The sequence below is a fragment of the Sminthopsis crassicaudata genome, chromosome 3 (genome assembly GCF_048593235.1).
Source record: "Sminthopsis crassicaudata isolate SCR6 chromosome 3, ASM4859323v1, whole genome shotgun sequence".
In the NCBI taxonomy this organism is placed as follows: Eukaryota; Metazoa; Chordata; class Mammalia; order Dasyuromorphia; family Dasyuridae; genus Sminthopsis; species Sminthopsis crassicaudata.
Window position 1 is genome coordinate 62561477 of NC_133619.1, and position 18606 is coordinate 62580082.

Genomic DNA, 18606 nt, shown 5'->3' on the forward strand with positions numbered 1-18606 from the left:
GATGGCACAGGTTCAGTCTCTATCCCTAAATTTTAGAAAAGGAAGTATGCCAAAATTAAACAATTATAAGGTACTGAAGCTCTAAGATTAAGAATACTTAAGTGCTAGAGGCTGCTGGTCTTCCCAATTGGACCATCTGGGGTTCATTCATTCATTCCTGTTCTGTTCACTGACAGTATCGGACGGTGGATCATCTTGCTCAAACACTTATAAGCCTTTATCACCTCATTAGTTTTCAATTATCTGTGCCTGGCACATCATTTAACAAGGGCTTCAGTTAATTGTTTCTGGGACCAGCTGGACAGTCCTTTCTTTTTAACCTAGATCTCAAGAGTCTGGAACCTGCTTTTCATCAGAGAAGAAATACGTTTCAGCCCAGAAAAGGGGAAAATCAGAGGGGACCTAGCTAGATGGGAAGGACTCAGGCCCTAGAATCACTTGACCAGGGATGAATCAGGGCTCTCAGAACATCTGAAGGGATACAAGGAAACACCTGATTCTAACCCTCCCCAGCCAATCCACATATTGGCCCAGCCCCCAAACATCCCCCCCCTCCTACTCCTACCCCTTGAAGTTGACCACTCAATTTTTTAAACTCTTCTCCTTATCCTGGTTGGTACTCTTTAATTTGCATAATTTTTGCATGCCCACAGGATCATCTATAATGGTAACAACTCAATCATCACTGTGGCACCCAGGTGAGAGAAATATTTTGGATTGAAGGAACTTCATTTATTAAAGATTATTTTATGGTGAACTCACTCAAGTGAGGCAAGTGTTCATGGTATATCTAAATCAAAGAAAGTGCTGTGCATGTCAATTACTACCTTCCACCTAATATATGTGTGTAACATGTATATATGTATATTGTGTATTGCATATGTGTGTATAAATGTTATATGTATATATGCATTGTATACAGATATATGTATATAAATATGTATTTATGTATGTTTATATAGTATACTATTCATGTGTGTCATGTATAGGTATGTACATGTAAATATGTATCTGTGTACATATGTGTATGTGTGAATGTGTGTATATATTGTGTGTATATATGCACGGTGTATAGGTACATGTGTGTAAATATGTATGTGTGATTGTATATGTGTATATATATTGTGTGTATATCTACATTATGTACAGGTATATTGTGTAAATATGTATTGTGCATGTATATATGTGTATATTTGTATATGCATACTCGCAGTATGTGTATGTGCATATATTGCATGTGTATATATGCACTGTGTATAGGTACATGTGTGCAAATATGTATGTGTATATGTGTATGTATATATAGTGTGTGTATATGCATTGTGTATAATTATGTAAATATGTGTATATATTGTGGAGGTATATGTGCATTGTGTACAGGTATATTGTGTAAATATGCATTGTGTATGTATATTGTGCATGTTGCATATGTATATATGCAGTGTGCATAATTATGTAAAGATGTGCATATATTATGGATGTATATGTGCATTGTGTACAGGTATAAGTATGTAACTATGCGGCGTACACCGGTTTAACATCTCACCCATCAGACTGTAAGGGGCTTGAGATCACAGACTGTTTTTGCCTTTCTTTGCAGCCCCCGCGCTTACTCAGCACAGTGCCTAAGGGCGCACCGAATGGGCTCAGTAAATGCTGGCTGACATTTGGGTCCCGACTCGTGGCTTCATTTCTTTCGCCCTCAGTTTCCCCATTTGCAAAATGAGATTGTCCACCTCTGGGATCTCTTCCAGATTCACTCTTGCACTCCAGAGCCGCTCTAAGCTTTTCCTCCTGAGGCGGGAATCAATGAGCGATTTCACTTCACATTACCGGACCGAGGACCATGAAAAGAAAAGGCGATGCACAGAGAAAGGCGGCCCTAAGAAGCAGCGTCTACGCGTTCCTCCCCTTTGCAGGGGAGAGAAAGAAGCAGCGGGGTCCTGTCTGCGGGCTGGCCACTAGATGACAGCGTTGCTCCAGATGAGCCTGCTGCTTTAGGGCGAGGCCACGCGAGGGCATCCATCGTAGGCGCCTCCACGAATCCCAGGCCACGTGTTGCCTGGCAACGGAGACACAGACCAGCTCCGGTTTCTGACGTCCCCGGCGCCTGCATCCCAGGGCGGCTCGGGGCAGAATAAGAATGGCAGAGTGCCAGGTCCCGGGTCTGGGGACTCCGGAGGTGATCCAGGAAAGGCACGGGGTACCCCAGCTCCCAAGCTACCTCAGGGACGGAGCCTACCCGGACACTAAATGATGCTCCTGCCCAAATCGGGGGCACCTAGCCACTGGTGGTGTCTGGTCAGCCCCGATGACCAAGGCCAGACAGCCACACTCCACACAGCTCCCCATCCCAAGTACCGTTGCCCTGTGAGAAGAAATAACCAGGACCTCTCAGGCAGGTGTCCCCCACACAGGCTCCCAAGAGTCTCTGCCTGAAGGCAACATTCATCCTTCCCCGCATCAGTATTTAGACTTCTTTGAGCCTGGGTTCCAATCCCAACTCCCCTACTTAACCTATGTGACCTTAATCATTTCCCTGCCCCCCCAACTTTCCTGTATGTAAAACAAATTCATTAAAGTTAGGAGATATCTATCAGCCAAGCAACGGCCTTGGACTTGGAAAAAACTAGTTCAAATACTGTCTCAGATACTCTCTGCATAGCTCTGAAAATGTCACTCAATCTCCCTTAGTTTCAATTTCCTCATCCGTAAGATGGACTACTCAAGGTTGGTGTGAACATCAAATTTTAAAATATATGTATATAACAATGTATGCACATATATACATTCATATTATTCCATGCCTTATATAATATGTATAGTATCACATATGCATATGTGCCTAAATATATACCTTTATAATCTTATGTTACATTGTATAAACATGTGTACACATATTCATGTGTAGAGATATGTATATGGACACGTGATATGCATTATATAATCCATATAATTGTATACATAATTATACATTGTACATTATATAATATATAATGTATATGCACATTTATATACATGCCATAATCATGACATTAAATGTATATGTGTATCCATATGTATTTGTACATGCAATTATGTATATCTACACACATTTAGATGTTTGTAAACATATACAATCCCACATGCATTATCTAAATGTGTGTATATACTTATAATCACACACACATTTTAGATTATACACATTTCTATACAATCCCCTACACATTATCTAAATATATATATATCATATCCATATGCATATGAAGCACTTTGAAAACTTCAAAGTCCAACCCTCTTGCTTTACAGATGAGGAAACCAAACTCCATGTCAATAATGCCTTATCTAAAGTGGCCTGGCACCAAGAACGAGAAAGATATGACTCCAGGTCTTCTGACTGTAAAACCAGAAATCTTTCCAGTGCCAGATAATCCCTGGAGTAATTTTTAATTCTTTTATCTTATGACACCCTCCCTTTTCTACCTCAGAGGAGGATAAGAATAACACAGGAGATAAGAGAAATACTTAAGTCAGCTAGTAATCCTCAACCCTTCCCCTACTTCACTAGGGATCACATAGGATCAGATACACACACACACCCCACAAATTCCATCATTCCAAGCTCTAGTCCTGAAGCTGGAAAATTTCCCCAAGGACCATGGGACAGTGAGTTGTTTCTAAAAAAGAACTGAGGCCTCCATGCCCTTCGGAAAAGACCCAAATAAAAACAGATACCAGGGTATCCCTGGTATACATATTCCTGTGCTAAATGCTCTTTACAAATATCTCATTTGATTCTCACAACCATCCTTTGAGATAAATGTTATTCCCATTTTCCAGTTGAGGAAACTGAGGCAGAAGTTTAAAATTTTGTCCAGAATCACAAGGCCAATAAGTGTGTCTGGCTCCATATTTAAACTCAGTCTTCATGACTCCTGGGCCCGATTCTCATTCACCTAATTAGTTAAATGTCCACGGGCAATACCTGCCTGAAATAGCCTGAACTCATCCAATCTTCCCACCAGAAATATTTCCTTCCTTCCTACTCCTGAAGCACTTAGTAAACTTTCCTATAGCAAATCACATTCTGTTTTTATGATAGTTTTTTGTGTATCCATCCTATCTTCCCAGTGGATTGTAAACTTCTTGCAGACTCAATCACTTTATCTTCCGGAATAGTCTCATACAATGGGTTGTGTGCAGTTAGTGTTTAATAAAGGTTTGGATTTATTCACATTTATGCTGTTCCTTTTTTGTATTTGTTTTGCCCTAAAAAATCAAAGAATTCTAGAGCTGAAAAGTACCTGAAAGACCAACCAGGGTCCAATCTCCTTATCTCATGTCTGAGAAAAGTGACAAGATCCCAGAGCTAGTGAGAAAACTAAGGTCTCCAGTTCCACAGTCTTGTACTAGTTGCCTGTCCTTGTTTAAATTTATTTAGAAGAATTTTTTAATATTTCCTTTTAAATCTCACTTTCTGTGCTTAGAACTAAAGGAAAAATGAGTTGGATTGCCAATGACCAGGTATGTCAATCTAGCTTTGCTAATAAACCTGGAAGTCAACAAGTCACTTTGCCTTGCAAGAAAATGAGAGGAAGTGGGGAGACTGACAGAGAGGGGAGAAATCATCAGAGTCCCAAGAACAGATGGTACCGAGGAGGAATCCTGGTCCACCTGTATTCCTCTCTAACTCCTCATTACCCTCATGTCACTCCCTCACAGATTTCACTTCAGAGGAGCTAGTTTTCCAGATGACCACCCAAGATTCTTGGGCACCAACCTCCTCAGGGCCCAAACTGCCATGTGTGAAACAAGGTACCATTTCAGTAGACCATTGGAAGGAATTCCAAAAGAGACAGGCAAATGGTGGTTCTAGGTTACCCAGACAACAGGTATGGCCTCATCCCTCCAGCAATGGCAGGTGTAGGTATGGACCAGGTTTTGATGGCTCTCTAAGGAAAACCCTGTACACTGGGATGGGGAAGAGAGTCATTGTCTTGGAATGGGTTTGGTCATTGAGCTTGAGAAGGACTGGGGCCTGGAAGAAGTGCCTCCTGTATAGCCATATATGGCCCAGAGGGCCAGGCCAGGTACTTAATGAGTATTCAACTAATGGGCTGACTGCACTGACTGAAGCGTTGGTTAACAGACCACCAGACTGCTCTGCCCAGCCTTCCCTTCCCCTCCCATCAGACTCTTCCCAGAGTCCACAAAAACTCTGGCCTTCCCCCGTGCCCTTCAGGCTCTGTCTCTTGAGCTTTCATCAAGTGGGCCACCCTAAGAATGGGATCTCAGGAAGCAGCATGTGAAGGAAGAAGCCTCCTGTGTGTAGGAGAGGAAAGATGCAACAGAGGAAACGAGTCAGACAGAAGATGAGCCGTCTGGTTGTAATGAGGTTCAAAGCTAAATTGGGATGAAGGTCTGGAATGGGGGTGTAGGAGAGGAGGAAGCAGTGTCCTGGGTGAAAGTCAGGAAGGTCCCTCTGCTTTGAGGGTTGGTAACAGTGCCAGGCACATCTCTGAGCAGTCAGATGTCTCATCAGCTGCGGGGCCGGGTCCTTGCTCAGACCCCATGGCTAAGCTGGGGGGAACCTCGGGGCTTCCCCTCATCCCAATGGTCTCTGAGCGACCTCCTCTCCAACTTTTACACTGGCAAGTGGAGCTCATCATATTCATCCTGGCCATCCTCATCAAAGTTGGGTTCGGCATCTTCAGAGTCCAGCTGTTTGGGGGGAATAAGAAAAAGAAGGGACGGAATTCAGAGGTCTCCTTCCTGTTCCTTCCCTGGCCTCACCACCCAAATCCGGCTCTCACTGCCCACAGTTACCATGTCTCTAGTTCTCCCTTCGACTCTCCTCTGCCCAGGCCCCAGACGACCCTCTCCTGCAGCCCCCTTCCATGCCAGCTCCTGCCCCTCCACATTCTCACCGCCTGAAGTTCCCTTTCGTGAAAGATCCGAGGCAACACGCAGTGCCTCAGTGGTACCGTGAGCAGCAGCACGAAGGGGAAGGCCAGTGAGATAACCGTGGACTTCACCAACCACAGCAACACGATGCATCCCAGCTGGATAAAGGTAAACAGGTGCATACGCCAAGTCTTGACCTTTGGGGAGACAGAGCGGGTTACCAGGCAGCACAGCTGGGGGACGCTTGTCTCCCACCTGTCCCTTACATCTGTCAGCAGAATCTAAGTTCTGTGGGGGCCTGGAGCCAAGGACCAGGCCGGAGGCCATTCACGAATGGGCCGACTGCACTGATGGGAGCATTGCTCTGCCCAGCCTTCCCTTCCCATGCCATCGGACTCCCTCAGAATCCCACACCTTGGTCACGTAGGGCTCATCAGGATGGTGTTTTGCAGGCATCAGCAAGAGCACTACCCGCTCTGAGAGCTGTATCCCTGACAGAGAGGTGACTCCCATATACAGGAAGATTCCAAACAACACGGCCAGGGGGATCCTACGCAGCATCGGCCCCATCACAATAGACAGGCCTGTGGGAGAGGAGGCAAAGCTGACCCCTCCGTGCACCCCCATCGTGCTCCACGGGAAGAGCCAGGGCATGGGGAAGAACATGGGGATGAAGTCAGGAAGTCAGAGAAAGAGCGGGGTCCCAGAAGCAGGGCTGAGAGCAAGAATGGGGGACCTGGGCGAGTGTGGAACAAGAGCAAGCCCCAAGGGGTTGCCGGGGAGACCGAGGGGCAGAGACTCTCACCCACGAGGCCGGCAACGAACACTCCTGTGAGCCGCTGCTCCCTGACCTCCTGAATCTGGGGCTTCTCCCCGGGTGCGATGCCCTTGCGCATGACGGTGAGGGCATTGACATGGGTGACAGATCGGACGGTGGCAGCTGTGAGCCAGGGGAGCCCAAAGAGCCCACACAGGCCCCCCAGAGAGGCAATCAACAGGAGGTCAAAGTGGAAGCCTGAACCCTTCAACAGCCCACGAGCCTTCTGGTTGACAATGAGCCTGCCAGGGATTGGAGGCACAAGGTAAACTCCATGCCAGGGGGTGGGAGGAGAGGGCAGAGAGAACATGGGGGACAGGGAAAGGTAAGAAAAGTTTGGAGAGAAAGAAATATTCCCACTGCAACGCAGCTCGACTGTTAGACGCTGAGGATTCTCTCCTACTTAAAACTGCTCAGGTCCCCATTTTCTTGCAGCTGGTCTTTGCTGATGCTATTCCCCATGCCCGGAATGCCACCGCAGCCCCCCAACCCCAACCCCAACTGTTGCATCCCTACCCTTTCTTTAAAGCCCAACTCAAAGGCCACCTCCTCTTCCAGGAAGTTCCTCCTCAGTCCTAGTCGGTGATGACTTCTCTTGGGCCTCTGGATCACAACTAGAGACCTCTTAGAGAGCTATCCGGGGCACCCAGAGATTACAGCTATTCATCCCTCCACCACACTGTGAGCTTGAGGACAAGAGCTACAGCTTATCCCCGCTTTGTGTGTCTCCCAAAATCACACGCAAAAATCTTCACATTTGATAAGATGTTAAACTACAGACATCACTAATACATCAATAAGAATACAGATACTTAGCCAAAATGAAATTTAAAATCTATACCCATATACCCCCCAGAAACCAACTTTAGCAGCAAGTCCAGGCCTAAACCCAAACCCAGACTCTCACCCTTAACACCCCCTTCCTGGTCCCGTACTTCAACCCTAACCCTTATTCCGCCCTTCCCCCTTCCCTGCCCCCTCACGTAGTGATCTGTGTCTCCATGAAGATCAGAATGAGGACAAGAAGGGCTGGGACAGCTGCTGCCACCATCATCCAAGGTGGGAAAGGTTGAGAGATTCCCAGGGGTGGGATGAACCAACCGCGCTTATCTGGGGAAGTCACTGAGAGCCCGGAAGGTACGTTAAGTTTCTGTAGGGTTGGAAAGAGTGAGATTTATGGTGCAAGGCCCCCCTCCTTCCCCATCAATGCTCTGTACAAGCACATACTCAAAAGCTTATCCAAGCCATGATCCCCCCAAGTCTCAGGGCCCATAGAGAATTCTACACTAAGCTGGAAGCAAGGGAAAGCAATTCTGAAGCTCCCTTCTCCCCCAACATTCCCCAGAGCTCAACTCTTCCACCAACATTCTTGTGGTGGCCCCTCTTCCATCTGGCCTTCCAGATCCCATCCCCTTCTCCACCTCCCCCACCTCCACAGATCTCAGCTACAGATCACGTCACTGACTGGCTCATTGCTAGGGCTTGGCTGAGCCTTCTGCTGGTTGACAAAAACAAAAAACAAAACACCTGGGCGGGGATGTGGGGAGAAGCCACAGGAATGGAGGGACTGAAGAACAGCTATTTCTGAAACTTGAAGACAATAAACGGTCCTCTTAGGCATGGCTATACTCAGACCACACCCGGATAATAACTGACAGTTCATCACCCTTAACACAGAAGGATGAGAATGGTCAATCTGGCTTCTCAGGTACTCTGGATACCTAGCACAATGTGTTACAAACAACAAGTGCATAATAACTATTTGCCGAGTTGAATTAAATTATACATAAAAAAAAAAAAAAGGGGTAGGAAGGGAGCTAAGAATGGAGGCAAGGAGGCAAGACAGAGCAATGTTTCCTCACCTGGGTATAGTTGTCAATGATAAAGTAATCCAGTGAAACCATCACCAGAATGGAGATTGGGACCCCAAAGTCTCCAATAATTCGGCGTACCTTGTAGAAGAGGAGAAAACACTCAAAGCAGGAGAAAACGCAGACAACATGGATGAGATGCAAGCTATGGGCAGCGTGGGGCTAACAGAGAAGGCCCACCCTCCTCTCTACCAAGTCTGAACCCCCAGTCCAAACATTCAGGATATCCATATTCTGAAACCCACAGCAAAGCCCAGACTTCCACCCAAAGTTGGACATTCCTTTTAACCCCGAAGAAGAAAACATTCATCTAGCTCAACCCTAAGCCACATGTTCTGGACCTGTGCCCACTAAAGAGAAGATCCAAGGGTTAAATTTCCCTTTCATAACCGCTAGAAGACAAAGGATTTTCCCTCACACTCCCTGGATCTCCTGGGCCCAACCCTCACCTTTCCGGCCAGAAATCGACTGTTCCTGAATTTCCGCATGAAATAAGCAATAAAGAAAGTCCCAAGCATGAGGATGAGGGAAAGGAGCGCAGTGTTGGGCTGGTTTCGGGAGCCCGGGGGGCCCTCTGTGGGAGGCAGTGCAGTTGAATTCAGGTCTTGGTCAGACTCTAAGGCCCTCTGCAAGTCTGAATCCTGAGGGTACTCTCCCTGTATGGGATGTTCTCTAAACACCTGTAGAGGTGAAAATGTCACACAGATCCATCCCACACCAGTGCAGGGGAATCTTAACATACAAGTCTGCCGGTGAGTGTCTCTCACTCACAAAGACCCCCGCAAAGCAAAAGTGATGCTGGTCATCACCAACAGCCCTGCAGGGGAATGTAGCAAGTGATCTGTTGTTACACACCTATAAAGGTGAGCCCCCATCGGGAAACTTGCCACCAAATGTCTCGCACCACCCCTTGTGTACGAGACAGATATCAGCCCATCCCCAGGCCTGCAAGCTACCTGACCCTTGAGCATCCTCCTGGGCCCTCTGGCCGGTCACCCCCTTGCTTTCTCTCCCAGGGGATTCAGACCCTTCCCCATCCCCTACCAGATCTGCTGGTCTTTACCTTATAGAGTTTGTAGAAAGTCTCATAGATGAAAATGAGAGAGATGAGAAAAGCAAAGATCTCTTGGGTGAACGGCGAGATGTATCGGACGAGAAAGCTGCCTTCCGCGGCCACCAGGATGAACACAAAGATGATTATCCAGAGGCCGACCCAAACCCGGCCTGTGAGGAACTCCAGCTGCTGGGCCTGGCAGAACTGGGGGCATGTGGAGGACAGAAGTCATCCCCAGGAGGCCCGCCAGGGGGCTGGGCCTGGCAGGATGAGGGGCAGGGGAGAAGGCTCCAAGGACATAAGGCACAGGACGGAGAGGTCTGGGGGACGGTCAAGGGGGCAGGGGCACAGAAAGGTCACTGGACAGATGGGGGAAGGGGGTGGGACAACAAGGGTATCACCTTGAAGAAAGCTTCCTCAAAAACGAGCAATGGCCCCGTGAAGCCCACCACCAGCAGCGGCTGGGCCCCCAGTGTGGAGAAGATGATACCGATCACAGAAGTGGAGACGACCATCTCTGACACACCCATCAGCCCCTCGGTCTTCTCCCCTGGTGGTGGGCAGGGGTTCAGTGAGGCAGCCAGGGCCCTTGTCCCCCAAACTCCCATCTCCCTCCACTCCTCCATGTCTCAGGCTGACCCCCAATAGCAGTGGAAGAGCAGTGCCCAGTAACCCCCCTCCCACGGCCCCCCAGCCTCTCTTACCCAATAGTCCCCCAAAGGTGATAGCCGGGCTCAGGGCCGCAAAGTAAATAAAGAGCACAGCAGCCAGACACTGGGTGTGCAGCGCATCCGTCACGTCGCTGATGTAGTGCGGATACCGGCGTCGCACATCTCGGATCACTCCCCCGAAGATGTAGCCCGTCCTCTTAAGGGGGTCATCTTCTGAGCCCCCATCGGAGCTTCCTGTCTGCAAGGACAGATCTGGGGGGGGGCAAAGGAAGTCACGGGAGGTCACAAGCCCCCTGAGCCTGCCCCACCCATTCTGCCCACCTTATGGCCAGCATGGCCTGGGACAGGGCAGAGCAAGTCCCAAAAACAGAAGAACCAAGGGACAGAAGGACAGACGTATAAGCAAAGGGATGAGATTCAAGTCCTGGCTCTGCTCCCTGTGAGACACACACACATTCACACAGACACACACATTCATGCATCCCTCATTGTATCTCCCCAGGCCCGGTCCTGTCCCATGAAAGGGTTTAATGTGCCAGTCTCCACTTTCCAAGCTCACAATCTGCACCTGCGTGGCAGGGTTGGGGGCAGAGTCCACTCTGACCTTTCCGCGAAGCACTGTACAAATCCGGCGAGGACATCTGGGTCTTGACCTCCTCCCGCTCCTTCCTCTTCCTGATCAGGTCCCGCTGGAAAGCGGACACTGACCGCATCAGATCGCGGCCCTCCACCTCAGACGGAGGAATCACAATGCTGCCGTCCAGGAACTCACTGATGGCACCCAGAAGGTCCTGCTTGTCGTCCGCCTGGTACGCAGCCTCGTGGAACAACTTGGGGACAGAAGAATCATGGGCTTGAGGCAGAAGGACGGCCGCCACTCGTACAGCTTCTTCAGCCAGCCCGACCCGCCTCCAACCATAAAGTGGCCTCCATCACTCAGAGTCAGCCTGCAGCAGAGTACTAGAGGGCTGATTGAGGGAGCCACAATGAATCTCTTCCTTAAGGGGGAGAGAAAGGAGGCTGGGAGAAATCAAGAAAAATGAACACTGGAACTCTGGGACCCCCTAAAAACCTGGTGGGTGAGTGTCCTCACAATCAAATAAACCAGCAGGGCCAAACTCAGAAAGCCATCAAACCATCCATAAGGATCCCTTCAACCTACATATTGACTTCGAAAACCATGTTTTAGCATTAGATATGCTTTATTGCATTTTTCTTTATTTTGCTAAATATTTCCCCATTATATTTTAATCTGGGTTGTGAGTTTAGTATGAGACGCATGTTTGGAACCTCGGGTTTCTGCCTCAGGGGCTCAGGGGCGGGCTTGGGAGCAGGGCCTGACCTTGTCAGACATGAGAGTGGCGATGGAGCGGCCCAGCTCGTGGTAGTCGGTGCTGGTCTCTCGCGGCCCCAGCATCACAAAGATGAAGCGCACGGGCACGGGAACCTCGAGGACAGACTCCAAGAGCACAGCCTCATTCAGCCGGACAAAGGCTGCGGCAGGCTGCTCCAAGAAAGGGACCGAGCCTGGGGAGACAGTGACCATGGAACACGGACCAAAAAAGGGGGCCAGAGCGAGAGGGATGCTGGATAAAGGAGAAGAGAGGGTGCTGCCCGGGGAGGAACACGGAGTAGATAACAGGGAAAAAGACTAAGGGACAGAGGCTGGATACAGCAGCACAGAGCTGGCAGGATAAAGATGGAGCCATGAGCTTGGGTGGGCCATGGCCCAGAACCAGGGGAAAGGCAGACCCTTTGGTAAGATGGTAAAGGTGGTAAGATGAAAAAGCCAAAGTCTCAGAGCCCTCCACCAGCTCCCTCTTCCCCCTAACTCAATCTCACCCACAAGCACAACAGTGGCTTCTGCATCCTCAGGAATCTTCTCTAGCAGCTTCAGGCTTTTCCCTCTGTGGGCATCTCCCCCGGGGATGTATGGGGGCTTCTGAGAACACAGAGCCGACATTGGAACTAGGACCCAAACTAAGGATCGTGACCTCGATTATTCCTCTTAGCCCATCATTCCCCAGGTCAGGGAATTTCCCAATGGAGGAAGAGTTCACTCTGTTTTACTCTTTGCTGGATGTCTGGCATCCAGGAGGTATTTAATAAATGTCTGTTGATTGACTAATTGACTGAACTCTGTGATATAGATAAAAGAGTGTGCTGGATTCAGGAAACCACCCAGATTCAAATCCTAGCTTGATATATTTTCTCTATCACTAAGCCTCTCTAACCTTCAGTTTCTTACTCTATAAAATGATACAGTTGAAAAAGCCAAGAACTAAAGTAATGGTTAGAAGTAACTAGAGCACAATAGCCTACCTTGAAATTAAAAAATTGCAAATAAATATTCATATCTTTATGATTTATAGATTCTGTTAATTGTACAGACCCAGTAACTGATGTTTTTTGAAGCCTAGGATATTGGGATTTTGGTAGAGAGAGATAAGCAACTGTTCTCCAGTTTATTAAATGAGTAATATTTAATAACCTGAGTTGGGAGCTCTGAGGTAACTGGTTAATTAATGAGAAAGAAATTACAATTTTAGTAATTAAAAAAATATTCAGCATATCCCTGGATTACCTTGGAATCCAGGATGAAGAGAACCTCTATGGTAACTAGTCAAGTAGCAGACTGAAGGGTGGGCATCCCACTTAGGAGATGAGTCACTATGGTCAAATCCTAGACTTCCCACATGTATTTTCTTTCTTTTTTTTTTCAATTAAGATATTGTATTAAATAACCAACAATGTCTCTTCAAGTGTGAAATTCAACAATTTTGCTATTCAGGATGCAGGCTGAGCGAAAGAACAGCCATATGAGGTAACAGAAAAAGCCACTCGGGTGAAATCTGAAGTCTCTGACACCAGCTACGTGATCCGAGACCAGTCACCTCAACTCTCCCAGCTTCGTCCAACTTCTCCATTTGAAAATAGAAAACAACAACTTGCTCATTATTTATAGGAATTGACCTGAAGAAAGCAAATTGCAAATGTGACGGGCTTTGGAAATGCCCCAGTACCCCTCCTGCCATTTCACAGTCACTCAAAAGCTCAGGCAGAGTCTTAACCTCCATGGGTTTCAGTGACCTTCTTAGGGATCCATGATTGGCTGTGGGGGTGGGGCTCCATGGAGCACATTCCTGCCTCTCTCTGACTTAACAGAGGGGCTTCAAGACCTCCCGAAGCCGACCCTGTGGGCCAACCCGGGGAAACACCTGAAACACCCCGAGATGTAGAGGAGATTTAGGCTCGCCTATCACTAGAGATAAGGTGGTGATGTCATCACCCTTTAGCAAGACCGATTTCATTTTCCATCCCTCATTTAGACAATCACAAGCTGTCTCACTCTGTCATGTAACTGTTTCATGGCCTACCCAAGTAATAAGGGAGGGCTGTGAGGTCACCGGCTATGGGTTCCATACGATAAGCTTTTAACCAATGCTTTAATTAATTCAAATCAAACTGAACTGTCTCTGACTCGAGCTAGGGTCAGATTTCGAAGGGGAGCTGCTCACCTCTCTGTTTTCAGCGTCATGGGGCCAGAGCGGAGCGGGTTCACTGAGGTCATCCCCCATGGCAGGGACAGCGCTGTCAGAAACATGGCCTGGAGGTGCGTGATGATTCCCCAGCATGGAGTTCACACTGGAGCTGGATGGATTTCGGGGGAAAAATCCTCCATCTTTATCATCATTAGGGTGGCTGGGCAGGAAGTAGGAGGGGACCACAAAGGGTTAGATCCCACAAGACTTCTTTCCTCTGTTTGTTTATTACCCAACCATGTGCCTTGCCTGCCCCGCCAACACACACACTGGCTCGCTTACAAGCAGCGTCTCTGGTACCTGTGTTTTAGTAACAGAGTGCGCAGCACGTTTGCTCGGTCCTCAGGACGGATTTGGTCCGACATGATCATTGTTTCTACCACAAGGTGAGCGATACCGGGCAGGGTGGTCTGCTCTAGGTCCAGGAGGATGGCCCCTGAGAGGGTGTGGGAAGAAAAGTATGAATGCTGATGGGGAATACCCTCCTAATCAGTCCTGGCCCTTTGCCCCCAGGAAGACAGTAGCATCTACAGCTGGGTTCTTTAACCTCTCATCCCTAGACACTCACAGTCCCACTGAGTGAGCCACTGGAGAGTCTAGTTTCTGCTCTACAGTATAGCAGGAATAATAATCATGGGCACAGGACAGACTCAGCTCAAGAGAAAGTGCCAGCCCTACTGCACAAGGGCAAAATCTAAGGATGCCAGGAAGATAATCCTGCCCCCAAAACAAGTCTCTATCCATATACGGAAGTCTGTATTTGAATTTCATTCCCTTGACTGACTTTAACCCTAGTTAAAAAAGAAACCTTCCCTAAGGGTGTCCAACATAATGCTGTATCTCTTCGTATCACAGATTTCAAGCTATCAAATCCAGTCTCTTAATTTTATAGATGGGGAAACAGATACCCAGAGAATTGTCCAAGATCACCCAGAGCCAAGAATTTTATAGATGGGGAAACAGATATCCAGAGAATTGTCCAAGATCACCCACAGCCAAGACAAACCCAGTTTCTCAGATCCCTAAAGCAAATGCTGTACAACCTTGAATAAATTTATCAGACTCTTTCCTAACTGCAGATTTTTGATAGAGTAAAGAAAGGAGAAATATGGAGTGTATATATATATATATATATATATATATATATATATATATATATATATATATATAGCCTGGATACATGGAGGTCTTATCTAGGTCCAGGAGGTTGGCCCCTGAGAGGACAAGTGGGTAAGCAAGAAGGATATGGGAAGAGACATATGAATGCTGATGAGAAAGGGGCTCAGAAATACCCTCCTAACCAGTCCTAGCCCTTTGCCCCCAGGAAGACACTAGCGTCTACAACTGGGTTCTTCTACCTCTCACCCCTGAAGACATCCATGGCCTCATTGAGTGAGGCACTTGGAATATGGGAAAGGAACAGAACCCAACACAAACAAGACAGTGTCGTACAATTTTAGAGAACTCCGTTCTCCCTGCCACTTACTCCAGACTGAATCCATCATGGCAGTGATCCTGTGACCCTGGTCACGGTCCCAGAGCCATGATGGTCCTCTCATTGGAGCATGTGATTACATGATAGAAGGCCTGGATTCTAATTCTTGTTCTGCCATGAATAAGCTTTTTAATCTCTGTCAGTTCGTTTAATAATATTTATGTCTCAGTGTCTTCAGCTGTAAAATGGGAAGAAAAATCAAGTTTGCTTAGTTCCTACCTAATTCAATGAAGCAATGAGTATATTAAGTGCTTCCTATGTGGGAAGGGAAAATGATGTAAAGAAGTAAATTTGAAAGCCATGAAGCACGATGGACTGATAAGAGGAGCTACAATCACTGCTCCATGGAGCTCAATCGATAAGCAAGGAGAATGATAATCATTCTCAGGACCAGGTCCAATTATATGCAAGAACATGGCCCTGGGCCCCAGGCCTACCATGCTGAAGTTGAAATGGAACTAGTTCTAGAGAAGGAGGGCCTGAGTTCAGATCACAGCTCTGCTGGCCACCATATGACTGTGGACAAATCTGCTGGCCTCCATGGGCCTCATGGCTTTTATCTGGAGAATAAGAGGGTTGGACTGGACTATACTGAGGTTCTTTCCAAGTCTAAATGGATGGTTCTAGACTCCAATATCAGTTCAGTCCAAATACCATATCAGTCCAGTATCATCTATCTCTTTCTAGAAGCCCTCCAGTGTTAGTGACCAACAAGTTTCATGATGAGGTGACAGGACATAAGGAAGACAAATGGGGGGAGTGGGAAGTATCAAGGAGCTACACGGTTCCCTATATGACATGGGAGGATGGGGGAAGAGCTCATACCTCGGGCAATGGTTTTCCTCAGCTCCAGGAGGCTGCGGAAAGACAGTGAAGCCACATGGGGCTTCCCCCAACGCTCGGTCTCCTCCTCCACATCCTCCTCAAACTTGATCCATCGAGCAGTTTCACGCCACTGAGGCTCCTGGGCCTTATCCAGCATGAGCTCATTTAGTTCCACAAACACCTGGGGGAGAAAAGAGAGGAAAAAATTGGCCTCTTAGAAAGAATCCCAGTCCAGAAGTCAGAGAGGAGGTTCAGATCTCATTTCTGATGGTCAATACTCCGATGACCTTGGACATGTCACTGGATCTCAGTTTCCTCATCCAAAAAATGAGGAGGCTGAGAAAGATGGTCTCTGGGGTTCCTTCTTGCTCTAATTCTATGATCCTATAAATAGTGAAAGATCAATAAAGTCAGCACCAGGGAGATGGAAGATGGGAAGAGAAGCATGAAAAATGGAATCTTAGAAAGAGAGGGAACTTACAAAGAGAAAAAAATATGAGTCTTGCAATAAAGCAAACAATTGGTGCCATTCAACTGCAGAATAGACTGTCAGACAATGAACAATTATTAAGCACCTACTATGTGCCAGGCAGTGTTTAACACTACCATGAAGAGAGGCTACTGAGGAAGAAAGGGCTTTCCCCCCTCAATAAAGGTCTTCCAGGCATTTGTTCATTGTGTTGTAGACAGGATTCCTACACAGGGAAAGCATGGATTGAGTGGGCTCTGAGGTCACTTCCAACTCTGAGAATCTGGGATTCTGAAGGAGGGAAGGGAATGTACCAATTCACAAGTAATAGTTAGGGGTCTGCTAGTTAGATGTGCTAGGTGCTGTGGATACAGGGAACCACACAGTCTCTACGCTCCAGGAGCTCCCATTCTGCTGAAGGAGATAAGGACACAGAAATCTAGGCAGAATAGGTCTAAAGAGAATAAATATGAGGGAATCACACATAAGATCATTGGAGAGGCTGAGGGAGAAGGCGCGCCAGGAAAGGATTTGTCTTTAAGGCTTGTATCTTGAAGGAAGAGGAGGGCTTGGAAGAGGTGGAAGTGAGGAAGATGTTCACTTCAGACATAGGGGCAGATAAGGAAAGGGCAAAGAGTCAGAGCTAGACTACCACGTATGAAGAACAGAGTCAGTCTGGATCACAAGGGCACAGATTGGGGAATAATGTCCAATGAGACTGGAAGAATAGGCTGGGGTCAGGATGCACAGGGCTTTACGAGCTAAACACAAGGAAAGAGATTGAGGCCAGGAACACAAAATGGGGGGGGGAGGGGAAGGATGCATTTCAGACCCATCTACCCTAAGTCTCCATACCTCATGAGGCCTCCGGTCCAGCTTCTTTTTTTTCTTTTTCCTCCTCAAAACAGGAGCCAGACTTCCAGGGCTACTCTTTGCCCCCTGGATTCGGGAAGGCTTCTTCACAAGATGCCTCCGAACTCCAGGGTTATCCTCCAGCCGATGACCTAGGGGAAAAAGGGGTAATTGTTGACTCGAAAAAGGCGAAGGAATCGGAGCCTTAGAAGCACAGCCAAGTCCACTCTAGTTATCCTGTCCAACACAGTCACCTTAGCCCCCAAGTCTACCCTCTAAATACAGGCTGAATACACCAAAAACACATAGGCTGAAGCACAGACCCAAGCCTAGCACAGTCTAATTCTAGAGAATAGCCTCTTATCCATCCATACAGTGGATTCACATCCCTGCTGACCCATTTGAGAGATCCACAAATGACCGTCAGCCTCAGTCCCCCTTGACTGTATCATGGGAGCGCTAGGATCCCTATACTCATCTCTGCTTTTATTCCATGACCATTCCCCAACGACCCACAACCTCCCCCCCTTCCCAACCTGCGACCTAGAAGACAGGAGAGTCACTCACAAGCTAGCTCCCCAGCCATGGGGCTTAGATGGCCCCGGATCAACTCCCACAGGTCATAATCCTCAAACTCCAGCACAAATGCCTCAAAGTCCTCCGAGGCCTGATGCTCTTGAAGAGGGAAGCCCAGAGTCTCCCGAGGACTCAGGCTGGCCTCAGACCTAGCGTTCTGAGCTCCATTCTCTTCCGCCTCCTCCAGCTTACTTGCCATTACCCCCCTTGTGACTGGGCACAGCTTAGTGTTATGACCACATGCCCACTCCGACTGGCACCAAGCTCTCACATTCAGGGTCCACAACAGAGGCAGGGAGGGGAGAGAAGGAAGCAGGGAGAGCAAAAGCCCTCTATAGAGGGTAGTCCCCCCCACTCCCAGCCCCCACCTGGGCCCTTGAACACACCCTTCTATCCCCGCCCCCCCTCACCATCCTGCTGCTGCCATCGGACGGATTGTTCCTGCCCCTGTCCTGAGGCCCTGGCTACTTTCCATGACGTGTCTGTGCTCAAAGCAGCAGCAACAGCCCCCCCCATACCCCGCCTCCATGTCATGGTTGTGAGAGGGAGGG

The 18606-nt window shown here is 47.9% G+C and overlaps 1 protein-coding gene across 11 annotated transcripts in view; it reads right to left on the reverse strand.

The window, feature by feature from the left end:
* Nucleotides 1–5347: 5347 nt before the first annotated feature.
* Nucleotides 5348–18606, reverse strand: part of SLC4A3 (solute carrier family 4 member 3) — a 35557-nt gene continuing 22298 nt past the window's right edge. For 7 of the 11 annotated variants that reach the window (XM_074298632.1, XM_074298633.1, XM_074298634.1 and 4 more), the window contains 17 exons: nt 17483–17631; nt 16159–16339; nt 14139–14274; nt 13815–13998; nt 12139–12238; nt 11639–11823; nt 10901–11126; nt 10330–10548; nt 10027–10175; nt 9635–9829; nt 9021–9251; nt 8563–8652; nt 7684–7850; nt 6689–6942; nt 6298–6467; nt 5907–6080; nt 5348–5700 (listed from right to left, as the gene is read on the reverse strand). In XM_074298632.1, coding sequence (XP_074154733.1) covers nt 5623–5700; nt 5907–6080; nt 6298–6467; nt 6689–6942; nt 7684–7850; nt 8563–8652; nt 9021–9251; nt 9635–9829; nt 10027–10175; nt 10330–10548; nt 10901–11126; nt 11639–11823; nt 12139–12238; nt 13815–13998; nt 14139–14274; nt 16159–16339; nt 17483–17631 — 2888 coding nt within the window. In that variant the 3' untranslated portion in view covers nt 5348–5622. Of the gene's footprint in view, nt 5701–5906; nt 6081–6297; nt 6468–6688; nt 6943–7683; nt 7851–8562; nt 8653–9020; nt 9252–9634; nt 9830–10026; nt 10176–10329; nt 10549–10900; nt 11127–11638; nt 11824–12138; nt 12239–13814; nt 13999–14138; nt 14275–16158; nt 16340–17482; nt 17632–17876; nt 17935–18046; nt 18440–18606 lie in introns of those variants that run through there. The other 4 variants (XM_074298635.1, XM_074298638.1, XM_074298637.1 and 1 more) reach the window with 3 other exon arrangements.